The following is a 17,647-nucleotide window of genomic DNA, read 5'->3' as shown; positions in this document are numbered from 1 at the left end:
ACCAGTCTGAAGCACCTCTCACCGAACACGCTGTTTTCCTGGAGCCAAACCTCCCTGTGGCGCTCCTGGATGGACGAGTGTAGTTTAGTCTCAGCAGCCTTAGTGTTTCCATCAGGCTCTTCAGATTGTTGCTACTCAAATGGCTCGTCCCCCCACCCCCTCAACCCTCCCACCCCCCATCCTGGTTAGGTTATGTGTGCTTCTACTTTAAATAAATTAATCTGTAAATAAATTAGACTTCTTTGCATCTAGTCTTTATGTTGACTGGTTTGTAGGGGCCTGAATGACACTGAGTCCATGATATAAGTACACTCAGTGTAACTTTTCCATGACTTATTTGGCTCATTTTTGAAATGTGTTTAAGCTTCACTGTATCTTTTGCATTCCAGTCTTCCCACATTTATGCTCCACAAATTGGTTATGACACTCAAATTGGTTTCTTCTCCTTTTCCTTATAAAAGCAACATAATAACATTGAGAAACATTTCAATAAAAAGAAAAATCTAATTCTGCCACCATGAGAAGATATTGATTAATGTTATTTAAAATCCCAAAGAGTGGGAAGCTACCCATCAACTAACAGGAGTGAGGTGTTTAAGTCATTTTGATAAGGCACAGGATAGAATATTTAATGACATCATGTCATTTAAAGTAATAGTTAAGGAGTTCTCATTGTGGCTCAGTGTTAACAAACCCGACTAATATCCATGAGGATGTGGGTTTGATCCCTGGCCCTGCTCAGTGGGTTGAGGATCCAGCATTGCCCTGAGCTGTGGTGTAGGTTGCAGACATGGTACAGATATGGCGTTGCTGTGGCTGTGGTGTAGGCAGGCAGCTGCAGCTCCCATTTGACCCCTGGCCTGCTCCTGTGGCCCTAAAAATAAAAATAAAATAATTAAAATAAGTTTGCATACATGAATGATAAAAGCATTACATGTATGCTGATTTTAGAAGCTATGCATATGAGGGAGTTACCATTGTGGCACAGTGGCAGCGACTCTGACTAGTATCCACGAGGATGCAGATTCAATTCCTGGCCTCGCTCATTGAGTCCGATTCCACCCCTGGCCTGGGAACTCACATAAGCTGCAGGTGCGGCTCTAAACAGCAAAAAAAAACAAAAGCAAAAACAAAAACCCCATGCATATGAGAAAATATTGGAAGATAATATATAAATAATGGTTATGTTGGGTTGATGAGAGGGTGGTGAGTTCCTCTCTCTTTCAAAATCCTCAATTTTCTGGAGTTTTAAGAATTTGTTTAAAAATTGAAAGCCAGTCGTGAAGAGTTTGAGGATTCCTCGTTTTAATTTTTTCCCCTCTGGTTGGCCTCTTGTACCCTCCTCTTAATTTTTTAGTTAACTTTCTGTGGTATTTTTGCCCAGACCTGAAGATTGCTCGGTTGCCCTGCTGTTGCCTGTTTGCCTTCATCTTTAGAGCAAGGTTTGCTCCATTTGCACAATTCTTGTTTTCTGAAGCCCACCCACTCTCATGGGTACTCATGTTCTGAGTTGGTAGAGAGCAAAATATATCTAAAACAGAATTTTTAATAATAGTGATGGGATCAGTGAGGACGACGGGAGGTTAGAGCGGACAACAGGAAAGACGGGAGAAGAAGACAGAGAACATTGAAGCAGACTTCCTAAAAACTCGTCACAGCTGGGAAGCTTCCGAAGAAAATGAAAACTCAGAATGTTGACCGGAACTTCATTATAATACTAGTAATTTTTACATGAATTTAGACAGCAGTGATCAAATCACATTCTCTTCATAAGAAATAGTAGTTTTGTCCCTTGAACAAACAGTATATACTTAATATAAAGTCAGGAGCTGGGTGCTGTGGCAGGTGTGTAACCTACAGTTAGACTGGTGAGTGCTGTGGAATGCTATAGTTGATTTTGGAAATGGTTTTTGTTAGATGTTTCTACCCTTCCATCTGAAAAGTTAAGGATGAGACTTGGTGCATGCATTTGGGTAGGGTGTGTGTGATGGTGTGGATGATTCTGGGGAAAGGGCGCTGAGGCCACAGGCTCAGGACCCTGACCTCTGTGTGTGTCTCTGAGCCTTTGCCACTGGTGTCATGCATGTGAGTTCTGGCAGGACTGAAGATTGGGGGCTTACAGATTTTTGTGTGTGTGTCTTTTTAGGCTGCACCTGCAGCATATGGAAGTTCCCAGGCTAGGGATCCAAATGGAGCTACAGCTGCTGGCTTACGCCGTAGCAGCAGTGACACCAGATCTAAGCCGAACCTGTGACCTACACCACACCTCATGGCAACACTGGATCCTTAACCCACTGAGCAGGGCCAGGGATCGAACCTGCATTCTCATGGGTACTAGTCAGGTTCATTACCGCTGAGCCACAAGGGGAACCCCTGGGGCTCACAATTTTAAAAGTGCTTGAATACCAGTGTGATTTCCGTGTTGAATTCATAAGCAGGCGTGTTCTCAGTTATGGTCGTGTGTCCTTAACGTCATGAAACTGACTTTCGCCTTTTGTTCCCATGACACATCTTTGTCTTCATTATTTTCCCCTTCAGTGTTTCTATCCTTCAGCTTTTTTTTTTTTTTCCATTGGTAGAAGTTAGGTTTCCTTTGAAATGTTCTTTTTGGATAGTCTCATTTTATTGGAAGGATTGCAGTGAACTCCCCTTTTGCTCCAGAGCCTCCTTGGAAGTGCAGAGTCAGAGCACTGACAATGAACTTCATGTTTGGATTTTGGTTGGTGGCGCTTTTTGTACTTACGGAGTAACTGCTGTTGGCCCAAGTGCTGGATTTAGGGGTCAGTGTACAGAGAGCTGACTCTTGTCTCCCTGCCTTTGAGGTTTGGTAGGGAGGACACTCCGGGTCCACTATTGCTCTGTGGTGGAGTGAGTGCTCAGGGCCATGGGCGCACAGGAGGGAGTGTGCTGCTCCTGCCGACCTCCCTGACCGCCTGCCAACACTCACTAACTTAGTCCTGAAGGTGGACAGATGACTAAACATTTGGTATTTTAAAAACTTCCTAATAGTGAAATTGAAAATTGGGAAGACTTTTCATTTAAATAATTTTTTGGAGAAGGATGTGGAGTTTAAATTTTTGTTTAAAACCTGTGAGAAGATTGAGTCCTTTAAAAGAACTCCGATCCACTGTCTTTGTGATGCAGAACGACATGGAGCCCAGCAAAGCTGCGCCCCTGAACGCCGCCAAGCAGGATGGGCCGGTGCCAAAGCCGCACAGTGTTTCCCTCAGCGATGCGGACACCAGGAAGCTGGTGGAGGAGTGCAAGCGGCTCCAGGGAGAGATGGTGAAGCTGTCGGAGGAGAACCGGCACCTGCGGGTGAGTGCTTGCCATAGCATGGCCTGAGTGGGGCCAGGCGTGGGTGGGAGGGGCCGCTTGATGTCAGCCTTGACCGAAGCCTCTCCAGTTCCTTTTCCTTCCCCCAAGTGCGTTTCTGTCCTGGCCTTGGGCCCCAGCCTCTCACTGCCCACACGCTCCCTTCTCAGCAGCGGTCCTGGGCTTCCTCTTGCTCGTTCTGCCCTCAAGGTCTGTGCCCTGGTCCCATGCTGCCACATGGTGCTGTTCCAGGGTAGCCACCAGTCACGTGGGTACTTGAGATTTGGGTGGTGTGAGTTAGGACATGCTGGGAGGGACACTGCAAAAATCCATCTCTTTTTGTTGTTACACGTTGAAATATATTGGACTAAATAAATCACATTATTAAAACTAATTTTTCCAGTTTTTGTATATTTTTAATGTGCTGTTAGAAAATTTAAACTTCCGTATGTGGCTCCCATTTGAAGTGCCTGTCCTGGAGGGGCTGGGTATCCTGGAAGAGCTCCACTGCTGCATACAGCTTCCTCCCACCACCTCCCACAGGCGTGCCTTTGTCTCACCGTGCTAACTTCTCACCTTCTCAGTATAACCTTTCCTGGGGCTCTCCTCCCCCCCAGAGAAAGGGAAGTAGTTTTGGAATGCTACCCCCTCTATTTCCAGGGTACGGCTTACCACTTGTGCTGTCCCTCTCCCTCTAGTGGGCAGTGGTTTCTTGAGGGCCAGGGGTTTGTCCCTTCGGCTTTGCCCTCAGCATGTGTGCATGGTATTCATTCATGGGTTTGCAAGAGTGAACAGTGGGCTGTGCAGTAATCTGGAGTTTGTTAATATTTCAGGACCTGAATATGTTAAAATTGCTTTTTAAGGTTCTATTTGAAGCTTTTCATATCAAAGTAGATGATACTGAAACGTATGTAAAGTAAGTCAGCTAAGTTATGGGACTTACAGAAGTTCCCCCATGGCCTAGTGGTTAAGGACCTGGCATTGTCATTGCCATGCTTAGGGTCATTGCTGTGGCACAGATTTGATCCCTGCCCAGGAATTTCTATATGCCACAGGCACAGCCAGAAACAAAAATTATGGAAACTAATGTACATTTAATTATTTCATAGTCTGGAAACGACACGCTGAATCAAAGGCACTATATATCTTGATCTGTGCAGAGGGGATTGTTCTGGCTATTTTTTCCTACTCTGTCATCCCCCTCAGACCCCTGCCCCTGGCATCTGTCTGGGAGTGGAGGGAGGGTCTCCAGTTTTGAGGGTGCTGTTTTTGCTGCTTTTTCTTGACCTGCTGTGGCTTCCTTGGCTCTGTCTTGGGTGCAGGGTGGGCTCCTCAGCACCCAGTGCACGTGCTCCAAGAGCCTGGATCCTCCCTGGTAAGGTGGGGGCTGGAAGGAGTGAGCAGGGCAGGTGGTGTTCCCTGCTCTGCACACTCTGTAGGAGAGGTTATTTGGAAAGCCTGCACCTGTATAAAAGATAAACAGAAGAACCTTTAAGACCTCTAGTTTACAGAGTTGGTTTCCTGACCTGAACAGTTTATGTGTGAGGCCCATTGTAACTTGTTATCAGGTTACCTTTCTTGAGTGGGTCTCACCTGTGCCCCCAGCGCTGTGGTTCTTAATCTGAACCTGCTAGTGAGCTTTTCAGACACCCATGTCCAGATACCCCCCCCCCCCCAAGACCTAGTGAGTCAGAGTCCCCAGGAGTGTCAAGTTCTTTCTGAGACTTAGAGTCACCATTCTCTCTACATAGGACTAGTTAGAGCAACACCACAAACCCACAACCCTCAGGACACCCAGTCATGCAAATGGAACAGTATGGTGTCAGGTGGACTCTTTGAGTTGGAATTAGTAAACACTCTGGATGAATTAGTGTGAAAAGTAAAAATGAGCTCGCACCAAGGAGGTGAAAATCTGCCCTGCTGGTCATCAGGTTGGGATGACCAGCCGATGCCTGCTGCCTAGTAAACAGTTGTCAGTCCCTGTTGCCCCCTCCCTGAGGTCCTCCTTTAGCCTCCTGCTTTGAGGGACTGCTCTTTTCTTATGAGGAGCCTTGTCCCTAAGCTTATAGGCTGTCAGTAGTTCTGCCAGGGGGACTGAAGCCGTGAGAGCCAAGCAGCTGCTCGTCTGGAGGAACACAGTCACTTTGAGTCCCGTCCAGGTGTGGGGCCTCAGATGTGATTCTGTACACAGCATCCCTCATCTGTTGTACTTGTAGTTGCCATTAACAAAGGATTTTGCATTTGCTCTGCAGTCCAGACCCTGTGCCGACCTCCTGCTTTGCATGGGGCACGTCAGAACACTACGTTTAAATATTGTCCTGAACTTCCCCCTTCTCCCAAACCCTTTCAGGTCCTATCTGTCCCCTGAACCTCTGCTGTGCGAGTGCCCTAACTCAGACTATCTGACCTAACTTTGTTTCTGGTAGTCTGTGGCTCAGGGCTAGGACAGGTGTAAGCAATGTCAAGCTACTGTGGGCCACTGGGAAATAACTGCATGCAGAGAATTCTTCAGTTGTGTTCATTTTAGTAGGATTTTTCCTTCTATGTAAATGTAACTGTAGCTGATATTTCAGTTTTTTGGGAGTATATTTCTTAGCTCCAGTTTTAAAAATCAGCATTATTGAGGTGTAATTTATATTCCATAAGGACACCTGTTGTGAGTATACAGCTCTGATTTTTAGTAAATTTATAGAATTGCACAGCCATCCCTGGAGCCCCCTTTTAGAACGTTTCTGTCCCCCTAGAAAGTTTTATTAGGCCAGCTAGCGGCTCATCCCTGTTGTCACCAAGCTGCATGCATCCTACTTTGCTTCCTTGTCTGTTCATTTGTAGCTCAGTCCTCTTATGCATATTCGTTTTTAAAACCTTTCTTTGTGCATATATTTTTTCCTAGGATGAAGGCTTAAGGCTCAGAAAGGTAGCACATTCGGAAAAACCTGGATCCACCTCAGCCGCGTCCTTCAGAGATAATGTCACCAGCCCTCTTCCTTCACTCCTTGTTGTAATTGCAGCCATTTTCATTGGATTCTTTCTAGGAAAATTCATCTTGTAGAGTGAAGCATGCAGAGTGCTATTTCTTTTTTTTTCTCCCGACCAGAAAAAGATTTGTTTACCTACCATCTCACTGGTAGTGTGGCCCACGGTGACCATTCTTTGTGTGTACAGCGTCATGTAGGCCTCGCCTTTAAAGGTCTCACGGTTAGAAATCAGTAAGAGCAGAGTGTTCGGCGCCTGGACAGAGTGTACGTGGCCAGACCATCACTAGCAGGTGTCAGTTGCACATTCAGTCCTTTATGAAATTCATAAATAAAAAATTGTTCTTTCTTTGTGGTTTTAATAAGAGTTCAAGAATTGTTCAGAGTCTTGTAAATGTTATTTTAATAATCCCTTTAAATTTTATCTGTTGCTGTTACCTCTTGAAATATGATTTATTTAGATTGCTAATCCCACTCATTCAGGAAATGCCAAGAGGTATTCTGTGGGGAAATGGTGCCTCTTACAGTGTAAATTTTCTCCTTTACCTTTGCTAATATCATGGCAGAATTTTTCTTATCCCTCGTGAGGCAGTTGTTGACTGAGTTTTTCACCCTTACAATCCTGTCCCATGGTATTTAACATAAAAATAATAAAACCGTTAACAGATTCTTGCTCGATAGCTTGTGTGTGTCTGTCATGTCATTAGATGGGATACCAGGGCGTGCGCTGTGGTGATTTGGGTTATAAAATGTGTAATTTATCTCACACTGAACCCTTTCATATATTACAGTATTTGCGGGGAAGAGTCCTCATTGTTTTAAGCAAAGGAATTGATAACATTTCAGGCCGCTTTTGGCATTTTGGAAGATCAAAATCCATTTGTCTTCGAGATAATATAAAATAAGCAATGAGAATAAAAGTGCTGTGATTTCAGTCAGTTTACGTGTCTGCTGCATGGCTCTGTTGTGTTTATTTTACTCTAGTCTTCATAGGTTCTTTCAGTATCTTCTCAAGAAAGCCTAATAATGCTTCTTGGTTCTAGTCACTGCTTTTTGACCAGCCTAATAATTCCTTTTATTTTAGAACATTTCATTGTAATAGTTAAAAGTGGTTTTTTTCCCTGTCCAGTTTGATACTCAAAAGTAAGTTTCCATTATGGAAATTTGTTATGACTTGAGCCTTGGGAATTCCTTTGTGAAAAATGACCCTATCCTTGCCCCTGTCAACCGTGTGGTATGTTTTCAGTGTAAATGCAACATTATGGGGTCTGGTGTACTTTCCTGCAATTAGTCTTTTATTTGGTTAATCTGTGCCAGCATAGAAAATTTTGGAACCAGAGAAGATAGAGTCACTTTTTCTGCTAAGTACAATGTAATATAAGTGAATTTTGATTTTTGAAAATTGGTGTTGGTTTTGTAAAAGATGCACTTACATCTGAAAAGGAAGTTGGCCTTGGGAACTGGATGTGGTGCAGAGAAGTGTGTTGGCCCCAGGTCTGTGGTGAAGGAGTGAGCTGTTTGGAGTTCTGGGTTGTATTTTCATCTCAGGTATATTTTGAACTTGTCAGAGCTGTGTATTGTGTCACTGTCTCTGTGATGTCTTTCCAAAGCTCTGGCTTGTGTGTGCACAGTCTTCCGTGCAGCTTACCCCCCATGACTGGACTGCATACCAGCAGAAGCCCGTTTCCGTCCTGCCAGTGCCACCGGTGATTCCTTGCCTTAAAGCCCTCTGTGTAACCAGTATTATTGGTGATGAGAATCAGAATGAGCTTTCATAGCTATTGGGTTTTTTTTTAACTTATGTTCTCAGAAATTTAGCAAAACCCCATTTTATGGGAATGCTTCTTAGAGTTCATTTTGTTCAGCCCCTTTGCTTTATAGTTGAGGAGTCTGAGGCCTTTGAAAGAGTTAACTTTGTGTCTCACAGGCAGATAGAGGCAGAGCTGGACCTGGAAGCCTGACTCTTTGCTTTGTTTCTTTTTTCTGTTAACTTTGTAGAAAAAAACATGTGCCCTAACTTGATATGACTGAAATAGTGACCATAAGATGCTATTTAATAAGTGTGTGTGTGACAGGTATCATATCAGAAGATTGTACTGCAGACTGCTGTTGAATAGTCTCATGTGCATGTCTGGTTTTAGTGTTTCAGCTAGAAATCCCCACTCCCAATTGGTGGTAAGTAAACATTGGGAAATACAGTGTATTTTTAGGTAGGCATTTTAATTTTTTTTTTATTAAAGTATAGTTGATAGCATTCTGCAGTGAGGCATTTTACAGAATGGATTGTGCAGTGGTTGGTTTTGAGATGGTGTGGAGGCTGGGTAGCCTCTGCAAAGTGAAGTACACATGGGCTTCTTACTGCTCTGCATCCCCTAAGGCCGTCGTCTTGTACAGCAGATTGAATCGCTGTGGGAAATGTGATCATACTATTTAACTACAGCCATCACCTGAAAAGAGCCAAGTGTATTCATTGCCTGGTAACATGTAGACGAGATTGTTTGTCTTCATTCCTTCCATGTTTAGAAGTTTTGCTCTTTCTGCCTACTCACCTGTGAATGGAGACTGAAGGGAAACACACTGTTGCCATGACTGAGTCACAGTCAGGTAATAACTCAGGTTCTGGGTCTTACAGGGCTAAGTGCACTGCCTTCCTTCATTCTTTCCGAACTGATATTCATGAACTCTGCCCACTCTTACATTGACAAGAAACACATTTAAGAGTTGTAGTCTGAGTGTGGTATGTTACCTTAAAAAAAAAAATGACACCTGGAAAAAAAATATGTATCATACTCAAATTCTAGTCAAAGAGAAATAGTATTCTTAATTTCTCCTTCAATTGTCTTAGCTCGTTGAGTTCCCCTAAAGTGGAGGTTATCTGCTATGGGAGTTACTTCTGGATTGTAATTATTCAAAATATGCCTCCTTGAAAACAGGTTTTATCAATAAGATTAAAAAGAAAGTTTGTAGCGTATGTCTACCAGTTGTGGTCGTCTGCCACTTTAGAAACGTTAAAGCACTGGCTTTCCCAGAACTTTGCACATTCCTTTCAGTGATTTTGGTATGTGCATAGATTTTAAAAAATTGACCTTTATGAGAATTAGGGAAAAGATCAGTGTTTGCCATGTGGCAAAACGACAAAGTAAGGTAAATGATCTTCATATTCTAGCTTTCAAAGGAAATTAAACTATTGCTTGAATAAATAAACTGTTTTAAACATGTGGTGAAGTGTCGTTTTCCTTTCTGAACAACAAAAGGGAATTTGATTTCAGCAGAGCTCAGAGGTTTGTGTGTTTGTGTTCTCTTGGCTGGGACTTGGATCTTGATGGCTTTGAGCCTTTATCGGTGACCTAGAGGCTAAGGGCTTTGATAGGAAGTGGGGGCAGCTGCCTCTCCAGCTCCACGTTTGAGTGCCCATGTTGGTGAGACCCCTGCTTCTGGAGAGTTCTGTGCAGGAGCAGTGGCCTCTTGGGAGGGCCCAGCCTGCTGGGATTGGTGCAGAGAGGTTTGACCATCCCTCTTACCAGGGAGGAAGTTTCTCTTCCCTGTGGCTAACCCAGCCATCTAGCAGCATCAAGTTCTGTGAATATCTATTTCCCTATAATATTGATGCTCAAAGCACAAAATTACATCCAACTTTATATCCATTTTTCACTTAATTTTTCTGGTTTATTGAAAACCAAGTATAAGTGACTGTAAAAATACTTTGCTCTATTTTTATGATCACTTTCTTGATCGTAAGATTATAAACTTTTTTTTTTTTTTTTTTTTGCAGTGTAGAGCTTGATGGGCCAGGTAATTCCCTTTCTGGTTATGCATACCTTTCTCTTGCCACATTTCTCGTTTTAAAACTGGGTTTCTTGTTTTCCATTTGTTCCTAATACCCACCCTGAAAAGAGGTTCAGGGAACTACTAAGGTAACTATTCCTTATACTAGCTTTTTGTGGTGGTATTCAACTGCAGCAGTGTGTTAACTGCTGTGATGCATTTAAGAAGTATGGATGCTTGAGCAGTACCTGCCTTGCTTGGTTTAGGGTGGAGACCTGGTGTAAGTCATTTGTTTTTAAGCTCCAGTCCTTTTAACCTGTAGCCAGTCAACTGCTTTAGAAACTTGTAAATGCCAAAGCCAGATACAAAATAGGTTTAAGTAAGACTGAAGCCCTACAACATAGGGAAACTACATTTTCAGAATTCTTTGTATGTTAATCTTTAAAAAAAAAAAAAATTAAGTTGCAGGAGTCACGTTTAGGTGTGCTTATTGCAAGAGCTCTTTGTAAAGTTAGTTTTGTTAGAACACCAGTAAAGGTTTTAGCTTGCAATTAGATCTGAGCTCTCTGTGCAGCAGTAAATGATTTGAGAAATGTTATGGGCTTCAGTTTTAGGTACTACTTTGCTAGTAGGCACCCAGAGTCCTTAGCCATGTGAGAGATTTATTTCACCCGTCATCTCCTTCTCAAAGCATGAAATGGTTTTCAAGATGCTTATCACAGTGTGCCATGTGTTTTATGTTTGCTCGTAGTTCTTACCTGGATCCTGTGATTATAGGTCTTGTTCTTATCCCCTTGGTTGGGGAGGGCAGACAGGTGTAGAGAAGTTAGGGACACTCTGGTTTACAGTGCTTTAGGTGACAGGGCAGGTATTGGGTCCTGATGGCCCTTGAGCCCAGTCATCTGCCACATGGAGGGAATGACTTGTATCCTGTCCAAATGAGGTCTTGTCTCCAGAAACTAGTATGGTGCTTTTGTGATGCCTTTGATCCACAGTCTTCCTTCTGTGTTTAAGGGGGCATTGTTTCCAAGAGCCCACAGAGAACCAGAATTCAGGAGTGCCTGGTCCCTCGTGTATGTGGCCAAGTGCAAAGCCCGAGATACAGAGGACTGACTCTTAACTTTTCTTTGTGAAACCTCTTGGTCCTAAATTTTCTAAGATGTTTTTCCTTGCCTTTACCTCCCATAGAAGTGAGAAGAAATAACTGCCCAATACAGCCTCAGCTCTTGAATAAAACCTGTAGGAGCATAACTAAACAAATTATTAATGTAGAAGGAAGCTGTGAAATTTGGAAATTGCTGTATGTAACCTTCTAAGGCTGGAGAACGGAGTGTGACCTAAGTCTTTTCTATATGGTCCTAAAGATTTAATGATTATTTAAACAAAATGTCAGAGTTTTGATAATTCGTGGTCTAAAATCTTGATACTATTTATAGTCCTACAAAGAACAAAGGGTGTCAAGTAAGGTGCATACTTAAGGACTGTGAGGAAAATTGTAGATCTCTTGGAAGAGAAAAATTACAACTAAGTTCTAAAAATTAGAGTTGAAATTGTAGGTAATTGTCTACATTCTTGAGCAATAAGAATTCCTCATTTTAGTACATTTCTTGTTTGTAGTAGAGGCTTGTCAGTTATTTAAGGAGTTTAATATAGCTCTAGGGGGCAGACTTGCTTTTTCTTTGTGTGCTGTTTTAATCCAAAGTCTGTGTCCTTAAATGCGCAATATGTAGATAAATATATGAGGGTATGTATCAAGCTGCTCGGAGTTAAATTTAGGGAAATAAATGCTTTTGAAAACTCCAACTTAAACTTTTGAGAAGCAAAGGAAAGCTTTGTTGCAAAGTATTTCTTTGGATGCTGTTGTGTACTTTGCCATTAACCAAGTTTATGAAATTATTGAAATAAAATTCAGAATTTTTTAAAAAAGTTTAGTGATCATGTTTAATTTATTAAGTGAATTTTCTTCTTAAGGGAAAAATGCTCTTCTATTTTGAGGACCCCCCCACCCCCATGGAATTTTTCAGCTTTATATGTTTAAAGAAATTATGGTTTCTTGCAAAGATTAAACATTCTGCAGTGAGGAAATGCCTCAATAATGTTTTTTTGGCCATGTCTGTGACATGTGGAAGTTCCTGCAAACCCACACCTCAGTTGCAACATGCGCCACAGCTGTAGCATTGCTGGAGGATTTGTAACCTGCTGTGCCGCAGAGGAACTTGCAAGGAAGTGCCTTAATTTTTTTTTTTTTTTCTTTTTTTCTTTTTAGGGCTGCACCTACAGCATATGGAATTTCCCAGGCTAAGGGTCGAATCAGAGCTGCAGCTTGCTGGCCTACGCCACAGCCACAGCAATGCAGGTTCTGAACCTAGTCTGCAACCTACACCACAGCTCATGGCAATGCGTGATCCTTAACCCATTGAGAGATTAGGCCCAGAAGTTCCAAAACATACATTGAAACAGGCATAAAGTTTGAGGAGCGATAGAAGCTATCTTAAGGAGTACCTACTGTTACGTCGGGCACTTGACATCATCTTACTGGAACAACCTCTTCAGCTTCTTAAGAGGAGAAGAACTTGGAGAGATGGGCTTGTCCAGTACTGTGCTACCACCCAGGCCTCATCCCAGGCTTGGGCTGTCCCTGCGCCATGCAGCCTTTGAGAAGGAATGATACTGTGCAGTTAGCTTCCTGGCATTCAATTCAATAAGAACAAGTGCTTACTTGAGTCTCAGTCACTCAGTACTGGATGTATTAAATAAAATGTTTTCTGTTTCTGAAAATCCTGGCATCGGGAACAATATCACACTACTGCTGCGTTAGTGTCTAGAGGATGGGCTGTGGCCTCGATATGGTTTCAGAATTTAAGGTGTTTTTCAATTCAGGCTCTCCGTAGCTGGCCTTTCAGTCAGTTAGCTTAGATTACTGGCTATATAGATGGCATGTAGTGTTGCAGCTTCAGCAAGAAATGTGACACAAGCTTGGGAAGGAAGTCTGTCAAATGCTCTGAGCCCAGGGTCGGGTGACACTGCGTGGGTTATAGTTTGTGCCTGGTCACCTCACTAGTTATGTCTGGGGGCATTTTCTTTCTTCACAGAGCCTGGCATAGAGCAGGTGTCAGCAAACAGTGGCACTTACTGTCCACGTACCAGGTAAGTGGGAAGTAGGGCAGTTGTCTGATTATTTGGGTTCAGAATTGAACTATCCAGAGAATGGGTATTTGCTTGGAGATTTGTGTGGAAGCCATGAATCAGTTTTGCAGTAAAAGCACTACCTGGCCGAGTGCAGACTCCTTTCATGAGCTCATAGAGGCATCAGGACAGAGCGCGGGTTTCAGAGGAAAGACGAGCCTGGGTTCGCATCTCAGCTTGGCCTGGACCAAGAGGGGCTTCTGTAGACCCTCTGAGTCACTGGAAGCCTGTGCTCCCTGTCCTTTGTCACCTGGGAGGGTGTGGTGAAGACCTAGGGCATTTTGGAGAGTCTAGCAGGGTTTCGGACACGCAGTAAATTTGCATTTTTACTCTGTCCTTTATGTGTCAGGAAGATAGGGTGGAGCTCCCTGGTGGTCTAGTGGTTAAGGATCTGGCGTTGTCACTGCTATGGCATGGGTTCGATCCCTGGCCCAGGAACTTTCACAGGCCACTCGCTCAGCCAAAAAAAAGAATTTAGAAGTTCTAATAGGTGCTTAATGGAAATGGCTGATCTTGAGTTAGGAAAGTAAAAATATCTTAAAACTGAAGAAAGGCTATTCTTGCAGGTGAGCAGCCTATGAGTGACATAGGGGTGCATTTTGTTTTTGGATTTCTTTTTTGTTCTGAATGTGAATGTAACACAAATTGATTATAGAAGTTTAGAAATTGTAGAAAAAGCATATAGTAGAAAAGAATTCCAGTATCCCATTCCCCAGAGACAGTTTATTAACAGCTGCTTTAATGCCAAGGTATCAAATACATATATAATTAGTATTATAATTAGTGTAAATGTATATTAACTGTCAAAATCAACATGTATGTTTTTGTAAACCAATTAAAGTTATTTAAATTCATTTTTGATTTGTCAGAATAGTACAGAAAACAGTTTAGGCAGATTCATCCATTAATAACATTTTGCCCCATTCGCTTTATTCTCTGTGCTCTCTCCACACATACATACACATTGTACATGCACGTGCACACACACACACGTGTGTGTGTGTGCCATGCACATGCACACCCACACCCACACTTCTTCCTGGGAGCAGAGCAGCTGAGACCACATTGTACATGGTGCAGGGCCCGTGTGATCCCCAGACCACTTCAGCCTGTTTCTTGAACAAAGGCCCTTCTCTTCCAGGTTACAGGCCGGGACCAGCCTCGGGAGGTTGGCTCTTGACGGACACGTTGTGTCCATGTCCAAGCTGACCATGTCATTGATAGCATCTTCCAGGGTGGGGTCCAGGCTGGGCTCACATCTTGCATTTGGGTCTCAAGTCTCTTGTCTCCTTTATTCCGAAGTAGGTTCTCAGCCTGTGTCTCATGACCTTGAAATTTGTGAAGGAGACAGTCATCCTTTTGGGTTCTCAGTGGGACTCCCTCAGATGACCAGTCCTTGCCAGGGTCCCTGCCCCTGTTTGCAGTCCCAGTAGAGCTGGGGGCAGGAGGAGGACGAGGCTGTGGCTTAGGCACCGGGTTTGGGGGCTGGCTTCCACGTCACTTGTACAAGCTCTCAACTTTGTTGTCTCTGCATCCCTCTGTCGTGGCAGCGGTCCCTAAGGCACTTCTTGAGTGTTCATAGGGAGCTGGGAACAGCAGCCACCACTCATGGCCAGTCCACATGGCACAGCCGCCACATCGACCTGCCCTTCTCGGTTATCTTGAAAAGTTAAGTCTCAGCAATGCATTCACACAGGCCAGGATCTAGTCTCCTTATTCAGCCACCTCCAGTCTACCAGATCTGTGGAGATCCCTAGTTTCTGCGGCATGGGTTGGAAAGTCAACAGGACGGTACATTCTCTGGTCACTTGGCAGTAGTGCCTCCAGGAGCAAAGGTGGAGGGAGTGTCCCTACCCTCACCATCCGGAGCAGTGGATGCCCAGGCCCACTCTGGGCCCGTGGACCTGGGGGCCTGTCCAGTGCCGTCCAAAGGGTGTCACTAGACATAACACGTTCAGTTATTTTGATAAACATTTGACCACTTGTGGAAAATATTTGGAGCTTTTTAGTGAAAGGAAGGTGCTAATTTCCAAACCAACACGTAGGCATTGTGGTAAAATCAGAAGTTCCTCTCTACATGTGTTTGCGAAGACATGACAATCTGGGACCCGCATGTTCCCTTCTCTCGATTTTTGGACGAGGCCTCCTTTCTGTGCCAAAGGACAGGCAGCCTCAGGTCAAGAGCAGGCTGGTTGCTCTCTTCTCTCGTTAGCTTAGATACTTAGATTTAAAACCCATCTCAAAAAAAAGGTAAATAAAAATAAAAGTTCTCTAGATCTCTACAATGCCATTCTTAATATGAGGAGGGGATTCGCTTCCATGGTTTTGTAGGAGGAAACTGATCCAGAAACACTCTCCTGAAGGGGTAGTTGGCCCACAGGCAGAGCCAGGCTCTTTTCACAGGTGACTGGCCTCCAGGGGGCAGTGGGGTCAGGCTGGGTTCCACGGGAGGGATGGAATAATGGCTTTTCTATGGATTTGGATGTTTGGTTTTAATTTGTCACCTCCAGCACCCTGTCCCTCAGACCCTTTCATTTTTTCTTGAAGTTAAATGATAACCACCTTTTCACTTCGGAAGTAGGGAACTGACAAGGCCGGCTGGCTCTCAGAATGAACTGTTGTAAAATTTGATGCTACCACCAGGTGGCAGCATGGTCTTAGGTCTTGAGGCTAGAACCTGAGCAATCCCAACTAGTTGGTTTATCATCTTGAGCAAATCAAACTACTATGTTTTTTATTCAGAGGGCAACTGCCAACTGAAGGAAGCATTTGTCTTGATTCTAAGGATAGGTGTGAAACGTCTCCCCTCTCCTTTAGAAGACAACAGATAGTTGATGTGATGTTTGTTTTTCAATGATAAAACAGAGATAATTATAGCAATGATGTGAGTAAACCCTTGTGATGTCTTTAATGAAAAGATACTATAGAATAATACCTTTAATTTCAATCATTTCAATGCTTTCGTTGTCAGCAGTAATTTTTTATAATGTCTTATAATTGCATCTGGTGCTATGTTTATCTGTATCCAATCCTTCACTCAAAAGTTAAACAACTTTTTTTTTTTGCTTTTTTAGGGCCACACCCATGGCATATGGATGTTCCCAGGCTAGAGGCCGAATCAGAGCTATAGCTGCTGGCCTACACCAAAGCCACAGCAACATGGGATCTCTGTCCTCAGAAGTGCAAGCCTGACACACCGAGCAGGTGGGCAGAGGTGGGAGCGCCTCCGGGTAATGAGATCTGGTCCTGAAGGATGGTTTCCCCACTGTGATGAGAGGGGCATTTCGCCCCAGACCAAGAATTCTTCCCGAGCAGCTCTGGAAGCCACCTGGAAGGGACCGCAGAGGGTGGGGGCCACTGGGAATGGCTGCTTCTCATTAGGCTGTGCAGAGAGCCCTGGGTGGAGTTCATTAGCCCCATTAGATGGTTTATCCTCAGAATGAGTGAATAGACTTCCCCGACCTATCTCAATGGAAAGGAATGATGCCTCTGGACACTTTCAATTAAAAAAATCTGATTTTGACTTTGGGGGACTAGTTTTAGGTTTACTCCTTTGCATAACATTTCTAATGATGTTCTTTGACTTCTAAGAAGACATTTTGTAATGACCATAAAGATTAAAACAATTTTTGTGTTTTCCAAACCATGTTCCACAAATTCAGCCTGGAAGCATCTGTGAAAAGCAAACAAACAAACTGCCACACAGACTTTTAGAGAAAAAAAATGTTATTTTTAAGATATTTACTGCTCCAAACAAATAAAAGCATTTTGGGAATCCCAGCAAGCCTTGTGGTGGGTTTTTACAAAGTGAGGATAGCCGATTTCCCATGAAATTGGCACGGCTGTGGCAGCAGCCCTGCCTTCCCCGTGTCACTCTCCCTCTGCACCCAGAGACCCTGCTGTTACTGGGGAGCGTTTATACCCCTAAAACATTTCTTTGGGGGGCAGAAGTAAGTAGGAGACTGCTGGAAACTTCCAGGACATTTTCCTTTCTTACTTTCACTTCCATTACCTTTTCCCTGGTGGTGGTTTCCAGACTGAAACCTAAATTTGGTTGTCTCTACCTCTATTTCTCATTTGGGGACCGTGCAGTCAAGATTGAGAATCATGTAACTCCTCTGCTGCCACCCTCCTCACCCCACACCTTTGACCAAAGGTGCCCATCCTGCTTCCAAAGCCAGGCAGAGAGGGAGGTAGGAAACCTGACCCCCCACCAGCAGAGTCTGCTGCTCCCCACATGATGCTATTGTGGTTGAAGAGTGTTCCTGAGTTCTGAACCTCCCTAACATGCATTTGCTACAGCCTTATCCTTTAAAAAATTATCTGAAAATACCATTATTTCGCTGATATTCTGGAAGGACGTTTTTGCTAGATGTACAATCTAGGTTTGCCATTCTTTTCTTTTA

General features: G+C 43.6%; 1 protein-coding gene across 2 annotated transcripts in view; it reads left to right on the top strand.

Annotated features, from left to right (window-relative positions):
- The window catches only part of VAPA (VAMP associated protein A), a 41,701-nt gene extending 34,733 nt beyond the window's left edge, over positions 1-6,968 (top strand). For both annotated transcript variants that reach the window (XM_021096054.2, XM_021096053.2), the window contains 2 exons: positions 3,145-3,318; positions 6,209-6,968. In XM_021096054.2, coding sequence (XP_020951713.1) covers positions 3,145-3,318; positions 6,209-6,367 — 333 coding nt within the window. In that variant the 3' untranslated portion in view covers positions 6,368-6,968. The remainder of the gene's footprint in view (positions 1-3,144; positions 3,319-6,208) is intronic.
- The last annotated feature ends 10,679 nt before the right edge of the window (positions 6,969-17,647 follow it).

Source organism: Sus scrofa, chromosome 6, assembly GCF_054392235.1.
Source record: "Sus scrofa isolate SSC_HxYL_T2T_F1_AM1 chromosome 6, Sscrofa_HxYL_maternal_Yorkshire_Landrace_v2.0, whole genome shotgun sequence".
Lineage (NCBI taxonomy): Eukaryota > Metazoa > Chordata > Mammalia > Artiodactyla > Suidae > Sus > Sus scrofa.
This window is presented reverse-complemented; position numbering and strand designations above follow the sequence as displayed.